The sequence below is a fragment of the Sander lucioperca genome, chromosome 10 (genome assembly GCF_008315115.2).
Source record: "Sander lucioperca isolate FBNREF2018 chromosome 10, SLUC_FBN_1.2, whole genome shotgun sequence".
Lineage (NCBI taxonomy): Eukaryota > Metazoa > Chordata > Actinopteri > Perciformes > Percidae > Sander > Sander lucioperca.
Genome location: NC_050182.1, coordinates 33,637,251 through 33,657,943, shown reverse-complemented (window position 1 = coordinate 33,657,943; position 20,693 = coordinate 33,637,251). Strand labels below are relative to the sequence as shown.

The 20,693-nt window shown below is 41.0% G+C and overlaps 1 protein-coding gene across 4 annotated transcripts in view; it reads left to right on the top strand.

Moving 5' to 3' along the window:
• LOC116035255 (RNA-binding motif, single-stranded-interacting protein 3-like) overlaps nt 1-20,693 on the top strand; it is a 124,120-nt gene that overhangs the window by 16,017 nt on the left and 87,410 nt on the right. For all 4 annotated transcript variants that reach the window (XM_031278249.2, XM_031278251.2, XM_031278250.2 and 1 more), the window contains exon 2: nt 18,522-18,706. In XM_031278249.2, coding sequence (XP_031134109.1) covers nt 18,522-18,706 — 185 coding nt within the window. The remainder of the gene's footprint in view (nt 1-18,521; nt 18,707-20,693) is intronic.

The window sequence follows — 20,693 nt, the reverse complement described above, 5'->3', positions numbered from 1 at the left end:
ACTGTAGCACTCTTACCAATACCAACCCTAGAATTATCCTCTCAGCAGAGGTCTCTTTCAGTCCTCCGTGTCTCTCTCAAGAAGAAATCAATGATGTGGGTGACACTCAGCCAGTACAGTGGGAGACCCACCTGCATACAAGGCATACAATAACGGATTTGTCTTTGTTCTATAGACAATATAAAGAGTACAGATGTAATCTGATGCTGTTTTTTTCTTCAGTCTGACATATTTTACATGCTGAAACAGCTAACATTGCCACCAGTGTTTGATTAGTGCATGCTAAAATGATCATACTGATGATTATTAAGTTTTGCATTATCTCAGAAGCACCACAGCGGATTTAAACACTAAGAAGACAGAGGTGAAACTGCAACCAAACTTCTTATTGCACTGCAGTAAATTAATCCAAAGGATTATTTTCAAAAAGTCAATGTATTCCACCAATGGATATCTCTTGTTATGGGATACTGTGACTGTGACTGAGTACTTTCCAGAAACAAATCTGCCTCTAAGGGGAGGTTAAGTTAAATGACAGGTACTTGAAAAATAAGGAAGTAGAACATACAACAGATAATACCATAAAAACATTCACATACATGTAGCTGTATTGCTGTCACAGACGCATTGCAGTGGGAACAGCAGCGCACTGTATAGACAAGAGGGAGAGTACATATCATAGCCTAACTTACGAACATGACATAATGACACTGTGATCTCCCCCAACTCATTCACAAATGGCGTTTTTCCACTATATGGTACCTGCTCGACTCGGCTCGACTCTACTCGCCTTTTTTGGTTTTCCATTATGAAAAAAAGTCCATGGTACCTGCTAACAGGTACTTTTTTTAGTATCACCTCTGTTGAGGTTCCAAGCGAGCTGAGGCGATACCAAAAGGTGACGTGAAAACCTGCAGACTACTGATTGGTCAGAGAGAATCGTCACTAATCACTGCGTCATCATTGCTAGCGACAGACGGAACAAACCTGCCATTTTTAAATAGTTTAGCCAGCTGTGTTTTTTTTTTGCTGCCTCCAGCTTCTTTTGAAACAAAATTTGTCTTCTGGCTGTGGCAACAGCCACATGCCGAGAATCAAAAACAACACACATTCGACGTTCTGTGTGTGTGTGTGTCGCGTTAGGTTGCGGCAGTTTCCTGCGGCGTCGCTATGACGACCAGCCACGCTCGCCTCACGCATGAGGCGGTACTAAATCTGAAATAGAAAAAGGAGGACGGGGCACCGCGGCCGAGCTGAGTTGTAGTGGAAAAATGCCAAAAAGACACTAAAGTGGAGCAGAGCCCAGGTGGTGTTGGTTACAGTCTGGAGGAGGTGTGTGGTGGTTTGTACATCCACAGAGGATGCTAGGTCAAAAATGTTAAAGCACAACAGCAGAGGAGACACAGAGGAAATAGAGGAGAGGATCAGAGTAAGGGGGGAGGGACTACGGCACAGATAAGGCAGAGAGGAAAAGAAAGGGGGCCAGAGAAAAATATGAAGCACTTCTGAAATAAGCTTATAAGAGGAGAAATGTTTGACTCCCTGGTATAGGAATCCTCTCCAATACTCTGAAAAAAATAACGTTTTTCAAATCCATATGTGACTTTCCCACCCTGGATCATATTCTCTGCTGTATTCACTTTAATTGCTCTCCGCAATTACTCCTTTGCCTTCTCTCTGAAATATATATCATCAGAGCTATATTGCTAGGGCGCTAGGGTTGTTAGTCCTTTACATTTTCATTATTGTGTGGTTATGGTTTTCGTGCACAAGGAAGCTTATTCAATTTCTAGATTGCAGCATGTCAAAATTAAACAATGAAATTATACACTACATATCATGAGAGAAAATGTAGTCAGACAAGACTTCATGTCATACTGAAAGCTGAAAGACAGTCGCACAGATTTCAAAACATGCAATCTGGACTTCACAACAGTCAATCAGAGACAGGAAGTACAGCTGAATTACAGATTGAGTGGCAAACCCAGACCGAAGGGAAAATGGACTGACTAAAGTGGAGAGGCAAAACAGAGACAAAGCAAAGGAGGCAGACTCTTGCTTTCTTCCAAAGTACATCCACAAGCTGTTGGTTTCAGTCTGCCAACCGAGCTCAACTTCCCAGCCATAGATAAGCTGTGTGTGTGTGTGTGTGTGTGTGTGTGTGTGTGTGTGTGTGTGTGTGTGTGAATATAATTCATAAGCGTAGCCAAATCAAGATCTAGAGATTATCATGATGACCAGTGGCACAAAAAAGGAGAGAGGAAGGGAATAAGGGAGGAAGAATGGGAACAGAGGAGAGAAGGAAAAGCCGGGGGGGGGGGGAGAATAGTTAGCAAGGATGATACACATGCAATTACAGATTACAGAGCATCAGTATTTTATATTCACCCCACATTTACCAGTATGCACCAGCATGTGTTTGCATACATATCCATTTCCCATAGGCTCCCTGTGTATAACCTTCTCCTGTCTCTGTCTCTCTATCTTCATTCAATGGCTCCTTCCCTCCCTCTTTTACTTTAAAAGAAGAGTAATCCCTCTTGTAGCTAATGTGCTGTGACATTTCATGGTACAATAGGATTTGGGAGACACTATGTATTCTCATGGTGCCCGGGTCTGGCTGATAACCTCCCTGTCTGGGTGATTTTGGACTGCAAAAACTCCTGGTCTAGTTTTTATCTCACGTTGGAAATCTAATTCTCAAGGTGGAAATGCAGTTCACAATAATATAGACTCTGAGATGACACTTCGGAGGTTATTGGCAAACCACAATAGCCGCATACGGCATTTGGAATAAAGAAAATGGACTATTATTAGATATGATTCATAGATTTAACATGACATCAACTGCCATGTTACAGATTAATGTATGAGTGCGGACGCAGGTGACAGTCAATAAAATCGTTATTTTAACTGAGAGGTGTATGTGCAGGGGTTAAAGTGGGCCAGAACCATCCGGAACGGCATTCCAGCACCTTCGATTATTATGTAAATTAATTTATTTGGCAGTTTCATACATCCGTGTTTTCCGTTCATTTAAAATAAAGCCAAATATCCATTTGCACCACCGTGAGTCCATAAACAAGGCAAGTGGCTGTGGTTAGTTCACATAGCTGTAATAAAAGCAGGAAAGTTGAGTACTATCTGGTAAAGTCAATTGAACAGGTGAAGATAACGTTGTCGGTATTTTATATAAAGGTAGAGTATCGGCGCATGAGTCGCGATATGATACAGTTAGCAGGGTTTCCCTTTGGATCAGCTGAGGGTTAAGGTGCTTATCTCACCAACAGAGCTGATATGTGAGGATAGGATATGGGAGCAGTTTATGTGCTCATCAACCTTTAGGCACAGATATGATGCCGCCAGAGTGCCTTGAGCTGGACGGCACTTAGTGAAGGCAATGTTGGAAAGGATAAATGTTAAATACTTTGCGTGACATTTATTGTGGATTCCGTTTTTAGTTTGTCCGACAAATCAAGGATGTTTACCGGCAATGAATGACAGCATCAGAAACATACAAACCAAGAAGAAGATGCTGGCCTCAATTCTTTTCCTTTTAGCTTTACATCCCTTGGTTGATCACCCCAAGGTGCTAGCACCTTACCTTAAGAGAGGAGCACACCAAGCCGATAATCGGCCGTCGGACCGTCTGGCGAGGTCGGTGACTCGAGTTTGTTTTTGGTGTGTCCTGTGCCGTCGGCCTTCGTTTGGGCCGACCCGACATGTTCAGTCGGGAGACAGGGCAGCCGGGACTCGCCCAGAAATGGCGAGCGGATGAGCCGCTCAAAATCTGACGAAAATCTTTTAAACGGACCTTTGTCAATCTGAAATGAAGACAGATTCAGCAACTGCACGGCCTATTTCTCGCTTAAAATGTTTTCAGAAACACGTTTTGGTGAACTATTTTAGTACAATATGAGATTGTATTCTGAACAAGCCGCCACGACAGTCTGGCTGTGAATTTCCGGAGAAAAAAGAACCACGTGACGTGTTCGTCCAATCAGCTGCCGGTTTTCATTTTCTGGGAAACAATCAGACTGTTAATGGAAACAATACAGAGCAGCGCCGCCTGCTGCTATGGAGACGTATTATGTTTCGCGCACGCGCAGAGCGTATGCTCAAGTCAGCATCTCTTCGGTGTGTTCTGAGGCACTTTTTGGACCTCAGGGACCCGACTGAACAGTCCGACTGGCTTTTCTGCCGACGGTCAGCCGTCTTTTTGGTGTGAAACCTTAAGAGGCATCTTACAGGATTCACATGCAGACCAATACAATTAGCTGACTTCTTAGACACAACTAAAGCAGTTTAGACATCTGCACACGGAGGCATGCACTGGATGTTTTTCTGTAGCTAAAAAATGCACTGTGCTTACACTAATATTATTCCATACACACTAGTACACAAGATGCAAGTTGTCTTTTTTTTCAAAGAATGAGAAGAACATTCTTATTTTCCCTATTAATACCTGCGGAGATTTTAAACTACAAAAGGGCTTAATTTATAGTGGCACAGATAAAGCTTCTATACATAAACAGGCTTTTACTGTAATAAATTTAAAAAAAAACATTTGTGATTATGACACCATTACATGGCAATAATGACTTGCCCTTCATATTATTTCTTGATTATTCAAACTGTAGTAAAGCCTTGAGTCCTGAAAAGGCAAATTTAATTCACGACCTGTTAAGTCAAGCCTTAAATCATCAAATGAATGACTTTAATGCAAATCATGCGAAGCCCCTGATGCTGCACATAAGGTCTTCCTCAAATAAATGCAGATTACAACTGAAGTGAGCCGAGTGTTTATCTAGCTAACAACCGTACGAGGGGACTAACATCTTGTCGCTTTGATTTGCCGTAAGATTTGCTTTCAGAGCGTGACAGCGAGCGTGAGACAGATAGAAGCTGAGAAGTGTCACGCCCAGATTCATGAGACGGGGTTGCCAGGCCTGCTATTGCTGTTTTGGCTGACTGTGTTATACCTGGAGGGAAGTCAATGCTGCCGTCACTACACTGTAGCCAATTTAGCTGGAGCACAGCTGCTAAGAGGCTCCCTGAGGTGTGTGTGTGTGTATGTGTGCTTCAGGATTAAGCCACAGCACCAATTAATGCCTCAGACTGTTTTTTAAAGGATAAATTATTAACAGCAGAAGTGACCTCTCTGGTGGCCTTTTCTCCTTCCTCTGCTGTGCTGTGCTCTTCTCATCTCCTCTTTAACCTTCCTCCACTTTCCTCAAACTGGCCTCCCTTCCCTCACGTCTTCTCTTTCTTTGCCTGTACTTGTTTCTGTTTTTATTCTAGTGACCCTTGTACAATTTCTGAAAGATTATGGATTTGAAATGTTTTGATATTTCACTCTTGTATTTTAGAATTTAAACGGAAAAAAAACAAGTCTGGTTGTATATTTTGAGTGTCCCTTAACTTGCAATTCCAAATCTAAACCTTCATCTTCTCACCTGGCTAAACGAAAAGGAACGGCAAAGATAGGAATGTGTTCTCTCAGCAAAGCATATTCGAGAACGATTTCTGCCTGTTTGCCTCTCTCTAACTTGCGTCTGTTAACGGTGATATTTCTCTTTCAAGATGTGTTTTCCCTCACTGAATACTTTGGTATATTTATGCCTCCAGGATATAGTTGGGCTTGATTGTAGCTCTATGCAGCTGCATTCCTCATTTTCCCCCCGTGTTCAATAGCAAATGCATGTTAGCCAGTAATGGATACTTTTAACCTTTTCCAGGTAATTTGATCAGGCGGGCTTTAAATCAATCCAAGCGCACACACTCTCTCGGTAATGATCGGTGAATACGTCGACTGCTGCTCTCACTGTTCAGCTATTGTTTTTTTTTTAATGGGCGAACCATGTCTCTTTTTTTATTTGCTGAATGGTTCAATACTGGATTCTGAATTATAAATGTGGGCTGCTGTGTACCATCTTTTACAGGGACAAAAGAGGAGTGAGAGTTAAAATGGTTTCAAGGCCTAAATGTATTTAACACCGGGGTTACTTCATGCTGTCATTCAGTATTCCAGCAAATGGAATTTCCTGTGGAAAATGGTGTGGCATCCCCTCACTATATTATATTGGTCCAGTGGCTCGTCATAATCCAGATGTAATTTGTTTTGGCAGTTGACTCTATTAACATGCTGTTGGAACACAGTGCACAGAATATAAATTGTGAGTTTCATTTCAACAGCAAAGTGCATACAGTGGAGGTGCATTTCTGAATGAAGGTACCGAGTGTGTATGCCTGACTCGTATCATGTGTGTCTGATACTTCACTTTGCCTCTCTGTACTGGCTAGCTGTGTAATGCATTGTCACATTTTTCTTAGATGTTTATGTTTAATCTTCCACCTGAGAAATAAAAAACATAATGATTTGACTTTGCTCTACCTTTTGCTGCGATGCCCTTTTATGGATTTTCCCTGTAGATATCCTCAGGTCATCATCTGATCTCAGTCAGCAGGCCTTGGATGATCCCACTCAATATGTTCTTACACTCTTCCTCTCCTCCTCCCTCCATCCCTCTACCCCTCCCTCTTCTTCTCTCTTCCCCTGAATATTTCCTTCTCTCAGATTTGATGAAGGAATTTAATTAGAGAAGAGAGAGAAACAGGAAGGAAAGAGGGACACAGTGAGGGAAGGAAGCAGAGTAATAATGAATGACCCTGAGAGTAGACAAGGCAAAGATAAGTGTGTTTAAATCAGACCTGGTCGATCTGGAGGAGAGAGGCATATTGAACCTTGTTACTACATTAGACGAGACTGTATATAGTTGTAGTGGTGCATTGACTGCAACACTGCTTCACTTACGAGTGAAATTACCTGCAAGCCCCAAAGTACCCAGACACCTACTGCACCATCACATATCTCTGTTCGCTATCATAGCTCAGTTAGACTATCTTAAACAGGAGTTCTTGTTTACAGTGTTTTCATGTGATTTCCATCAACAATGATTATTGGTCGAATACATCAACCTTGGATTTGTTTTACAGTACAGCTGTGTCCTGTTGTTAAGTGCCAGCACACATCCTATAATTGTAGGGAGATGGTTGTGTACTTATACATTTCCTAATTCTCAGCTTAAAATGTACAAGAATTGAATAATTCCCAAGAGTTCAGAGGGATGTAGGTTTATACTTTATAGTCATATTTTATTTTTTCCTCATAATCAAAGCTAATAGGCTACTTTAGCCGTGGTAGCTAGTAGCCAGGTAGCTAATTAAGTACAGTAGTTTTTCTTGAGTTCGCTAGCTATTTTCTAGCTGCTCAACTGTTTTCATTCATTACATTTCATTTGTTTTTTTTATGTGTCAGCTGTTGCCCTTCTTTATGTTTAGTGCTAATTATCAAAATGTAGCATGCTAACACGCCAAACTAAGATTGTGAACATGGTTATCTCTGCTACTTGTCTTGAGGTTAATACTGCCATTGGGAGCATGTTAGCATGCTGACGTTAGCGCTTAGCTCAAAGCACCGCTGTGCCAAGTACAGTCTCAAAGAGCTGCTAACATAGCTGTAGACTCTTCGTCTTGTTATAACTGACCGGTGTATCTAAAGTAATGTTTTTTTAGTGGTCTACTAAGTAATGTTGAAGGGCATTTCTTCTTTTTCTTTTCTTGTATTTGTTTGTGTGTGGGTGTTAAAGTACCACCTTGAAAATGTGATGGTTCATTTCAAGTGGTTTATCCTGGTTCACAATATATTTGAACAGCAATGTTAACCGATGTTAGGTAATATACATGGCAGTGACCCTACTGTGCTTTTCTAGAACGTCCACCTCTGCAACACACTTTCATAACTCAGAATCTATTCACCAACATTATTTCTTAGCTGCCTCTTCCAGTAATGTGAAACGTTGCCATCTCCCATTTCTGTTGCCTTGTATGCCCACATAATATACTGTATGTCACGACCTATGATGTTGCTACGCTAGAGACATTTTAATTGATTCGCTAATGAGAATATACCCCCCTTAACATGCAAGCTCACACACACACACACACACACACACACACACACACACACACACACACACACACACACACACACACACACCTGCCAATTACTATCTTTTCAGCTTCTCATTTTTGCTGTGAGAAGATGAACCCAACACACAAGTGCGCACACCCACACACACAGACACACACATGGCAGCTCTATCTTTTCAGCTTCTCATTGTTGCCGTGGAGAAACATTATTCTGTCTGCACTCTTATTCTATAGTCTCCATTCTTTGACCTGACGCTATATAAGCATTCTGTCTTATTCCAATGCCCTCTTATTCTGATGTTAATTTGACTGGCTGAAAGGACTGGCAGAGGATTGTTCTGTCTCATTCAACAAAATACGCTAAAAAGTCATTCCTGGGATTAAAAAAAAGCTCTGCGGTGGATTTCCAGGGCTCTGTTGTCGTCTCTGCAGTTGCCTGTCGGCCCCCTGTTCATATGCTAATGAGCCAGAGCTTGATTGTTTCCTCATATTTTAATCTCCTGCACGGTGTTGGAAGAGAGGGGGGCAGCAGATAGGAGGAGTGTGAGTACGAGGAAGATGAGACGAGAGGAAAAAAGATGATGGAAAAACAAAAAGAAGACAGGGCAGAGGCTGCCGGTGGCTGAGGAATGGAGAGGAGGAGAAAGTTGAAGACAAAAGATGAAGTTATGTAGGAGGAGAAAAGCAAAATGTTTGACTGGAACAGTGAAGAGGTGAGGGACATGAGAGGGCAGGGAGATATTATTAATATGCAGGGAGGAGATGATAAGATAAAGAGGGATAGAAGCACTGCTGGTTGATGAGTGGCAGGTAGGAATATACAGTTCACCTAATAAGGAGACATCCAGAGTTCATTAGCAGTGACAAAGAAGTGGAGCTATTGAAACTTAATATTTAACATTCTTTCAGTTTAAACTTTGAGGGGAGTCATCGTAGAAGAACAAAACCTCCATACTTTCCCCTTGCACATAGGTCTGTATAGAACCAATCAGAAAACCCGTCTGCTGCCGCTCATCATGCATACTGCAGGGTTGAAACACTGACCAGGGGCCAATGAGAGGAGGAGCGAGAGAGACTTTCTTGAATAAACTAATGTGTAATTTGCATAAATATACATAATAAAAGAGCTTTGTGGAAAGCTCCTCTTCAATATGCATCCCCCCATTTTTGTAATAGAGGTCATGCAATTAAAAAAGAAGAATGTAGCATTTGATTTTTTTTTTTTTTTTTTTTTTGGAATATACTCAGAGAGGTGAAGAAAAAAATCATTGCAATGTGTTTTGAAGTATAATGCAGTGCAATGTTTTTTATTGGAAAGAAAGGGTGTTTTTTTTTAGAAAGAGTGCAAGGTCAGCTGCTTTAGCGTAGGTAGATTTGTTAGTTACTGTGAGTGTTTGAGACAGCAAAGGCAGCACGTATGCACGTAGCTTACCAGACACTTGAATCTGAGCCAGCATGTAGTACATATATTGAGATATGTGCATAGGTAGACTTACTTGTCTTTAAGTGTTAGGAAAAATAAGTAGAATCCGTACTTGGCCGTCATGCCAGTAAAGACATTTAAACTGAAAAAACTGGATATTACTAGGTGGTTGTATTTTTAGGAGATGTGCCGTTATGCATGGACTAAGGCTTTTTGTGTTGCTCTTTTTTGGAAGCACTGTCTTGGCCAGGTATATTTTGCACACTCCCAAAATGAATCCACTACATTTATTCAATTTTAGCTAGTAGCAGCAGTGAACGTCTATTTTCATAAATGTCTGCTTCAGATCTAATAGCAGAGCATGGAAATTTCCTTAACATCCACATCTCCAAGTTTAAGGGTACACTGGTGGACCAACACATCTCCAGATAAGAATATCATAATTGGACCATTTTGCAAATCCCTGGATTATGTTCAGTTTTTTTTCTGTCCATTGCTAAAGTCTTTTAAATTCGCAATTTTTACAATATCTGTGGAAACCATCTATGGCAAATTTGATATGGTTAAGGTTGGGAAAAGATTGTAGTTATAGCGGATAAAAAACGGTTAGGGTTAGCAACTATTGTTAAACACTTTTGGAAGTAAGTTTGGAGAAAAATCTTGGTTACAGCTAATAAAATGCGAGCATCACTTGCACATCTGTGACTGCAGGTAAACTCCAGTCTCCTGCATCCTCGCCGTCTTCAACCAGCCTCTTCTTGCTGTGTGCTTTTTGAATGGACTGCGCTTTGACCAAAGATACAAAAACATGAAGATGAATTGTACCAACTTCACCAACCACATTATGTGAACAAATAAACCAAAAGAATATACCCAAATATAGACACAGTTGCTCGACCCCCCCCCCCCCCCCACACACACACACACACACACACACACACGCACACACATACATGCACAGCCTTGACCCCAAGAATAAGAGCCCTAAGTGCAGCCTAAGTCAGATTCAAATCTATCTTACTGTAAGTTAAACAGCTTGCCTGTAAGCTCACACATAGCCATCACCTCCCCTCTCTCTGACCTTCTCATAAACACAGCCACAGGAATTCACTGAGAGTTCAGCAACGTCACCGCAGCCTCTCCATCATCTCCTTATCTCCCACCAGGTCACTCAGCAACAAGCCCAAACTGGATGTCCCCCTGGGATGTTTGTGCAACTTGTTTATGACAGCCCAAGTGTTGTTGATGCTTTTGTTGCTGATGTTAAGAGAGATAGAGACGTAGAGGGTTGTAACACGGCGTTCCACTGGGAAGCAACCTAGACGACCTGATCTTCTGAGGAGACAGAGAGAAACAACGGGGGGAGTCGTTTTGGGAAGGGGGCTGGGAGAGGGACGAGAGGGGAGAGGAAATCAGGGGAGAGGTGAGAGATAAACAAGAAGACTAGAGAGACAGAAAGTTGAAGCACATGAAATGTAATGGCGGATAGATTAACAGCAGAAAGCATAGCACAGCAGAATGAGTGATCAGGGTTAGTGGAAGTGGCTTCATCGCACTGCTAGTTCTAAAATGCAGCGTCAAAGACTTTCTTTTCAGAATAACTCAGCACTGACAGACTGACGTTACAGTATGTGACCGAAAGGAAACATTTTAATGTAAAAGATTTTCCCAGCTGTATTTTTTTTATACATCTGTTCCAGTGTGTATGCAGTTACAGATACTGATTTACATTGACATTTCACAAATGTTGCAGATTCCTGTTGCACAATTTGTCTGATGGGCAATGAAATAGGTCATGCGGACTATATTCTGATTGGTCAACTTTCTTCATTTCTAATTAAAGTGATCTTTTTTCTATTCTGATTGACCTTACCATGATCTAAAATCGAGGCTGATGAAACTTGCAGACACCCTGGTAAAACATGATATCCACTTTTTTCTGGTCCAGGTCCTGAAAAACTTAAACAGCCTGAAATTACAATAATTATGGCTCAGGGGTATTGTTAAAGCTAGTATTACACTTGTAAAATAAAGTGGTTGGTGTGGTATATTTTTTGTCCGTTGACAAATAACCCCAATTACAACGACTCATATTTGTCATGTATTTCAACTGCATATTTGTTGAGGTATGTTACTGTAGCTGGCATGAAGATAAGTCCTTAAAAACATTAATGAAACATGCAGAGACTTGATTATCAGTGCACTTTATGTAAGGACAAACTTAAAGAACTGCAAATCCTTTTTTCTGAAATTCTAAGCAACTCCTGGAACTGGACTTTGAAATGGTTTTATTAAATAACCCTCAGATGTGATTTCCCCACACATATAATTTACTCTCCAGACTAATCACAGGCTATACCTCTAGCCTACACATTCCTCAACTTGATACTTGGAAACCTGTACGTATCCTGTATTGAATATCATTAGGCTTGTCTCCAAGAAGGCTAATTATACTTGCACACAGCATTAACTGAACTTGCTGTGGCCTCCTCTGCTTCCACTAACGTAAATATGCCATGTTTCCTTCCTTTATTTTAATCATATAAAGTATTTATTTTACGTTTGGTGATTGCAACACCCTGCGGCCACATCGTCCAGTCAGACAAGGCCTGGACACGACAAGTTTGGCATTCAATTCCTGAAAAGATGATTTGTTGCCTTTTTAAGGTTTCCGACAGAAGCGGTAGCCAAGGCTTAATTTAGCTGCTTTAATCTCTAAACTGGGATGGTATATTGGGAGCCATGTTTCCATTCCAATGTATTCATAAGCTCTTCCTTAAACCCTTCCGCTGCTGTGTTTAGAGGCACAGAGAGTAAGAGAGAATCTCAGCGCTGGACCCAAAAATAGCCCGCATTCGCATTCTTTCCTCTGTGTTTCAGGAAGCATCCGAAAAGGCTGGAACAACCCGCTCTCACATGTCCCCCTCTTTCCTTTCTCCATTGTCCCATCCTCTTTCCTCTTATCCTTTCTCACTCAGTTCTCATCATCAGCCATCCCTCCTTTACCCTCTCCCTACTCTTTTCCTTGCCGCCTTCTCTTTCACCGCCTCTCTCCCATTTCTTTAGCCCTTTCTTGCTTCCTTTCACCCAAAGTTCACCCCTCTCTGGGACTTCTTTTCCTCTACTCTCCTTCCTTTCTACCATCACTTAGTGAGTCTTTCAATCCCTTCATCTATAATGGACTAACGCTTAATACAGCTAAGATTGATCCTTGTTAATGTCTCCGCGCACATGCCCATGGGAATAAGAAAAAAGGTGTTGCATCATATTAAATGCACATGGAGGAGCATATTGTCAGAGATGAGCCTTGTTAAATGTATAGTGGAGTTATAGCAGCTTCAGATTCATTGTTGGCTGTTACTGTAATCTCCCAAGCCATATACCTGTCTTACACACTTTTATATCTGCATCTCTGTCTTGCTCAAACAAAGATAAATGTGAACAGATACAACAGCAACACACTGGCACACTCAGAGCCTCAGCATGCAGTAACAAAAATTGTTTCTGCTAAAAATAGCAGGGGAAACCTGACCTTAGCAAGGTCAATGTACTTTTACGGGAACTATGGAAAGAACTGAGTTGTGGTTGTATGTGAGTGTGTGTTGGGGGTTAGTTGAAACCCATTTTGAGAAGCTCATTGTTTGGAAAGTAGAGAACTCTTTAGGGACAAGAGGGCTATCTATAGACAAGTGTGTGTGCATAGATGTGAGTTTAGATGCAGATACAGTATCTGAGTGTGTGTGTGTGTGTGTGTGTGTGTGTGTGTGTGTGTCACTAGTGTGTTTTATGTGTTCCAACCTAGCCCTGAATAAAGTGGATCGGTAGAGAGGAAGGGCAGCATTCACAGAATGGGCTGAATGACAAACGGGTGGTAGATAGTACAGGCCCGGTCGCATCAGCATTTAAAACGGCCAATTTTGTGAAAAAAAAGGCTCACGTGTGCAATGAACATCTGCACAAACTGTTTGCGTCAGGTTAAATTTTGGATAAATTTAACCAATAGCAAGCCATTTTGACAGTGTTGAGTAAACGGAGAACAGAAAAGTACAAAATAGACCACCATTAACTTTTATTTAACCCTCCTCTTTTTGAAATGATGTACAATCCTGAAAGAAAAATGGCAGGTGAGTAAACGGGCCAGTACAGAGACAACAGAAAGCAGCTCAGAGAGCTATTGTGATTGGTGAGCTCTAGCATGGCCCTGGCTGGCTAACATGGTATTGGTTAGCTAGCCAGCTACAGTAGTTTACTAACTAGCCATTCAAGTAGACACTACAACACAATCCCTTTTGAACCACATATTTCCCAAAGACGCAACATGAGACAAGAAAGAAAAAAAGCAGTTGTTTCAAAGAAATATAGATTGAATAGTTGTTGGAGTCAATAACGGTATCTATTAAAGACAAAAACAACATTAACCCTTGTGTTGTCTTCGGGTCAAATTAGCCCCGTTTTTCAAAATGTCTATATCAGAAATAATAATTTAAATTACCCAAAAATAACATGGATGATTCCATACATCGCGCTTCGCAAGTACAACAAAAGATAGGATCTCTACTTTCATTGACTTTTGGGGGTTTTATAAATTTAAAAAAAATGCATTTGAAAAAAAAGAAAAAATTCAAAACCAGACTGAACGCTGACATATACCCTTCTGTAATTATCCTTCATTTAATATGATTCTAAATAATTCATAATTTCTGCTTTTTTAACTCAAGAATTAGGTATAATTTCCTATAAATGAGGTTTATTGACCATGAATTCCAAAAATGTAGTAAATGTAAAACTGGTACAAAGTTGGTGTTAGTGGTGTTTATACATGGTAGTGAAAAGAAGCGTTAAACGTCAAAAAAAGAGCCAAAAACATTGGAAAAAAGAGACAAAAGTGTCGATAAAAGAGACGAAAACGTCAGAAGAAGTGTTGAATTTCAGGACAACATGTACATGGTCGAATGGAAGACAACACAAAGGGTTAAGTGTCTTAGGATGGTGTTGAGCCACCACGACCTTCCGGAATAGCTGCATTGTACCTTATTGCAATCCTTATCATGTGCTTTATATGTTTTTAGTATCTTGAGAAGAAGTAACTGAAATAGTTTGCATTGCATTTTACTATCCAGACAAACTCATTAGGTAGTCAGCAGCATGTGCATATATGACACCGTGCAGCAATGTTTTGTGGTGTGTTGCTCGCAGGCTCAGCCATGCGTGAAATCTATGAAAAGCCGGTGACTGTGTTTGCTTTGTGTGACAGTTTGTGTTGCTGCCTCTGAGCCTTTTTCCCACTGCGAGAGCTTCTCCACTGTACTTAGTGTGTCAACAATACCAGCTGAGAGGCAGCCTTCAGTCCACACACTCCAACTACAGAGTAATCCTTAAAAGAGAGAAACTGGGAGAAAGAGAGAAGGGAGGGAGACGTATATGGCAAGTGGAAGGATAGAGGTGAAAAGAGCAAGAGATTGAGCGAGGTGGAGCTGAATTTGACAGTGAGCGAGATAGGAGGAGAGGAGAATGCGCGGTTGCCAGAGAGAGAGAGAGAGAGAGAGAGAGAGAGAGAGAGAGAGAGATTTTAATGTTTCAAAGGATTTCGCTATCACAGTCTCTGACACATTACATACACAGCTCACTATCGGCCCGATCCTGACAGCTGCACAAATTGGCTGAAAGAGGTTTCCTGGGCAAGGCCTTTGATCAGGTGTGTGTGTGTGCGTGTGTGTTGTGTCAGCAAATGAGAGGAAGGGGAGTTGTACATTTGTGCATACCTGGACATCTGAGTGTGTGTGTATGTGTGAGTGAAGAAAGGCTCTTTTCTGCTCCAAATCATGGTGGAATGAAAATAATGTGCATAGATAAGGCTGACACTGAGTGTGTGAATAAATGCTGCCAGTTTGTTTATGTTTGCTTGCGCATATTGCATGTGCCGACATGTGTGCAACGTGTCTTATCTTAAAGACGTTAAAGCTTTTATTCCGGTGATATTTCTATTTCAGATTTCAGCCTGGGGTCTTTTATTTGTATCTGATACTTCCCATCAAACATTTATCCATGTTATCTTTCAGAGGTGGTCGGTAAACAAACCTATTGTTAAAAGGCTTATATCGAAATAGTTCAGGCTTTGAAGCAGCAAGGTTTTCATTATCAGGATCACAGGCACCACATGCAAACACGTACACGCACCTCTCAGTACAAACCACACACTGCTGGGCCCTGAGCAGCTCCTCTGGAGGAATTTGGAGTATGATGCTTTGCTCAGTGTGTCTGTTTTCTAGCAACTAAAAAGCTGTCTTTAATAATAATACAGCTTCAGGATATCAGAGTTAACCTTTTCTTCTCACTTTTACAGTAATGATATCAACACATTGATGTTGATGTTTTAGAAACGCAAGCAGCATGGCACTAGGCATGGTCCTCTGAGGCCCATGAATGTGCACATTATTGGCCATTAGTGGTCCCCAGAGGATGAACCCCACTGACTCTGGTGATAGAGCGAGGTCGATTTTCTTTTGGGTTGTAGTGTATTACCTATTGAATGGATTGCTTATGCATTTTAATGACTTTGGTGATCCTCTGACTTTTCCTCTAGGACCACCAGCAGGTGGACATGTTTTGGTTTTTAATTAAATATTTCAACAACTTTTTAATGGATTGCCATTACAAATTTAATGGCACAGACTTTCATGTTCCCCCTCAGGACTAAATTTAATACCTTTGTGGTTCCATTAACTTTTCATTTAGTATTATCATAAGGTCAAACTTTGAATGTGTCCAATACCTTGGTTTACGACCAAATACCTACAAAACAAAATGTTCTCAGTAAACACAGTATTGGGACATATTCTTGAAAAAAACACCAGACTGCAAATGTAAGGGTTTTAGGACTCACTTGCAGAGTCATATTTGTCACAGCCATTAAAATGAAGTATTATCCAGTGTAGCCTTTTTTCATCTCTGCACTTTGTCATGTTTTTGTTGAAGTGTAGGCTCATTCTGGGCTGTTAGTGTAAGGCACTGACCTGTAAGTGACACTACTCCACAGGCACCATCTCCTTTTACTGCTGCATATCTGCTGTACATGTGGTGAATCCTGTTAGCGCAGTCTGTCTGTCTGTGTGTGTGTGTGTGTGTGTGTGTGTGTGTGTGTGTGTGTGTGTGTGTGCGCGCGTGTGTGTGTGTGTGTGTGTGTGTGTGTGTGTGTGTGTCAGGAATCGAGGGAAGTACAGGTAATGGATTAATATCAGAGCTGGCTCAGGCTCTACATTGCTGTGTGGTAGCAACCTGTCATTATCACAAACACTGTCTCACACAGACAAAAGCTCACACACGCTCACTGGCAATTGCAATGCACATGCACATACATCCGCCAAATACAGTATACATCCAAACGCACACACTTCTTCTCTCACCTGTCCCTCTCCCTTGCCTCAACTCTCTCTCCCTGTCTCGCTCACTTGTCATTGTGGCACACAGTGGAACTGGCCTGAAGATCATCTCGAACTGCAGCAGGATCTCAAACTCATTCCATCCAGTTCCCTACAGTGAGACCAATGCTGAGACTAGATTTCTATGTTGAGACAGTGTTTTGCTCCCAACATTAAGGAGGCAGTAAGAGTGTTTTGAACGCTGTTGTCAAATGAGCCATTAGGCTTGTTTACTTCCTCCAAACTTAACCTAATAGTTTGCCTAAGGCAGCGGGCAGGCAAGGGTGAGTGTGCACTTTGATCCCATCATCCAAACACTCATTAATCCTCACACTGCCCTTCTTCCCTGCCAGAAATGGTCATCTTATTAAGTCATTTAGTCAGCACTGAGCTGTGTAATTGGACCGTGGAGGCCGATAGGAAACGTTTGAGTAAGTTAGGGTTGATAAAGGGCCATGGCCTGGATTAAACACTGAATGGCCTGGTTTGTGCACCCATAACAGGATGCTTGACAGAAACTTCTTAGAGCACAGTTAATGTGCCCAATGTAGTATTCTGTGGTTTCAAGAAATTGTTGACAGTACATTGAAGTAGCAAGATTACTGGTATCAAGAAAATGTCATTTGACTCCAGATGATTTCCTTTTATTGTTTTGATCCAACTCTGCTTGGATACTAAAGAACAAGTTAAATGATCACATTTTTAAGATTCAGTTTTAGACTGAAAGACCTGTCAAGACAGCTGATGCAACTTTTAAATTAAATACACTCACCAGCGACAGGACATACGCTCAGAGCCTTCTGTCCACCGACACCGTGTTAACCTCTTTATCTTTAACAAAGCTGCCAGTGGCTTGAGAAATTTCCTGTTCCATAACACAAAAAACCCTGTAACTTACTGCAGGTCACTCCAATCATGATGTTGACACTGCCTGAATAGGGATGTTTATTGCATTGTCATCAAAGCTGGAGAAATTACTTAGATGCAGCACAGCTTGTTATCGTTATTGACACAGGCACCCATAGTAAAACTTGGTACCATGATCATAATGAGCACTACTAATTACACACATCCTGCTTCCTTAATTTGATGTGCTTCCTGTTGAATCAATGTATTGGTGTGGGACTTGATGCAGGAAGAGATTATTCACAAGGATGTGAGTTCAGTAGAAAGATGATGTTGTGTTTGATGGGTAGGACTGAGGTTACCGTGCACGGCAGCTGGAATCTCGCAATATCACATATCACATGAAAATCCATCTTGGCACCAAACCAAACAGCGTCTGGTGAGGAGCTACTGGCAGCTACGGGCGTAGTTTACTGTAGGTGTGTGTGACGGCAGCAACAAAACAACAATTGCGGATGTGATAGACAGATGGTTCATCCAATCATCTGCCAGGTATTTCTGGAAAGTGCCTGCCCTTTTTCAAACAGTTTCCAATGAAGGCTTCTTAGATGGTTCTGTGCAACAAACCACGTGGCGCGTCAGGTTAGGACTTGAGGGGCAGAAATCATTTTTTTTTTAGCATTTTTAAATCGGTAATTATTGTGGCACAAAAAATGGCTAAAACAATACAAGGCTAGAAAAATATATTTCAAAACTAAATACATTTTTATATAAATAGAATATATATATATATATATATATTATGTTGTGACCTCCCTCTTTTTCTCTTTCCATCTCTGCAGCAGTCCTATGCTCCTCCCCCTCCACCCATGGCTCCGCCCAGCCCTGGCACCACAGGAGGAGGAGGTGGTGGTGGAGGAGGAGGTCATGGAGGAGGGCTAGTGGAGCAGCTTAGTAAGACCAACCTGTACATCAGAGGCCTGCCGCCTGCCACCACCGACCAGGACCTCATCAAACTCTGCCAGCCGTGAGTTCTATTCTATTCTATTCTATTCTATTCTGTTCTGTTCTGTTCTGTTCTGTTCTGTTCTGTTCAGCTTAATCTGACCATGTCCTCACGCTGCATAATTATGCATCCTTCAGTGCAGCTGAGCTCAGTTCATTCCTGCTCTGTTCAGTTTAGCTTGTGGTAATTCGTTTTGCGTGAGTCCAAAAGCAGCTTATAATGAGTATCAACAGTTTGCTCTTGACCTTTCTGCCCAAATCCCCCTGTGCTTCCTCAGAGGAAAAAACACAACCCAGCTGGGCCTAACCCATCCGCTCCCTTCTGCACTGGGTCATCGGCACACACACACACTGCACAAGGACAGACACATGCATCCTTTTATCCATCAGCAGAAGATGTAATCCCATCAGTCTTTAACAGTGTTGGGAGTAACGCGTTTCAAAAGTAAAGCAATTACAGTAATGTATTCCTTTTTGCTGTAATTTAACGCATTACTTTTGTTTTAGTTAGTTTAGTTTAGTTTTTTTAAGAATTCACCAACACTGCAAAACATTTCTTCACAGGAAAGTGAGTATTATTTCCTGTTGCTGTATTCGATGGTTGAGATGACTGTAGAGACAGATACATTTGCGAGATGGACATTATTTTCAGGAGTTATTATGCTGCGTTTAAGCAAGCTGTCCCGTCACTGTTCCCGTGGTCAGAGCCAGAACCAGAGACGGTACAGACAACCTCTGTGTCCCAACAGGTGACGTTACATCAGCGCGGACAGCAGTGTGTCCGAGCTGCTGACAGATCATTGCATTTTATCAGCCGTGGAAAGTAACTATGCCGTACTTCAATACAACTGTAAGGTACTTTTAATTATTAGAGTATTTTCATTTTCTCCTACTTGCCTATTGTACGTTTTACTTCTCTATTTTTATAGCTTTAGTTAATTTGCATATTCATATTAATTATACAAAATATTATAAATAATCAATGATGTATTAAAGTAGATAAAGATGAGACTTTATTGATCCAGTGGTGAAATTCACAAGCTACCTGCCAAGTCAAACTTCCGCTGTTATTTTTGTGAAAGTAACTCAAAAGTAATGCAAAAGTAGTGTAAAGCATTACAATTCAGAGACAGTAATATTGTAATATAACGAATTACTCTCAAATGAAGTAACTAGTAATCTATAATGTATTACATTTTGGAAGTAACTTGACCAACACTGGTCTTTAACATATATGCCACCGGTTTTGGAAATGTACTGTTTAAAGACTATATTACATATAGGACATATCCACTCATTCCAGAAGAAGTAGTAAAGCTAGACTTAATAGTCAATGCTACCAAGTGATACAGCACAATTTAAAATATGAAGCTTTATTACAACTGATCTCCAAGATTTGTAGTAGGGCTGATGAAGGCTCATCACTATCCACCAGCAGCTAGGTTACGTTTGAAAAAGTTCTGATAGGTAAGGTGCTTTGGCAGCAGCAATTGTTATACACAGTTTGTATTGTAAATGCCCGACTGCTCTCTGTTTAAATACTAAAAACATTGAGTTTGAAAGTTCACCTTGGAAGACAGAAACAGTCTCACCACAAGGTCCACTCTGCTGCTTTCAGTCATTTCCCTTGATCTCCCTCAACAGATGGAGTTTGAAAGATTTAAAATAGAATTAGAAAGATAAAAATAGCAAAGTATAGTCATTTCTCTGATGGATTTTGTTGTTTCCCGTCATTTTGGATACAAAGAGGATTTAGATAAATGTGAGCTTTTTCTGTGGTATGATTATAAAAAAATGTAACTTGGAATGGATCTTTAACTAAAATTGTCTTAATACAGTATTAACACATTTTACCCAACTGGATTATTATTTTCAGTAATTTGCATTAAATGACCTTTAAATAACTTAGGAATACTTAAATACTTGATTGAAACCTTGTTATTACACCAAAGGGTGTGAGCATGTATGTGAAGCGTATCTGATCTTTCTGTTAATATATGGGTGAATGA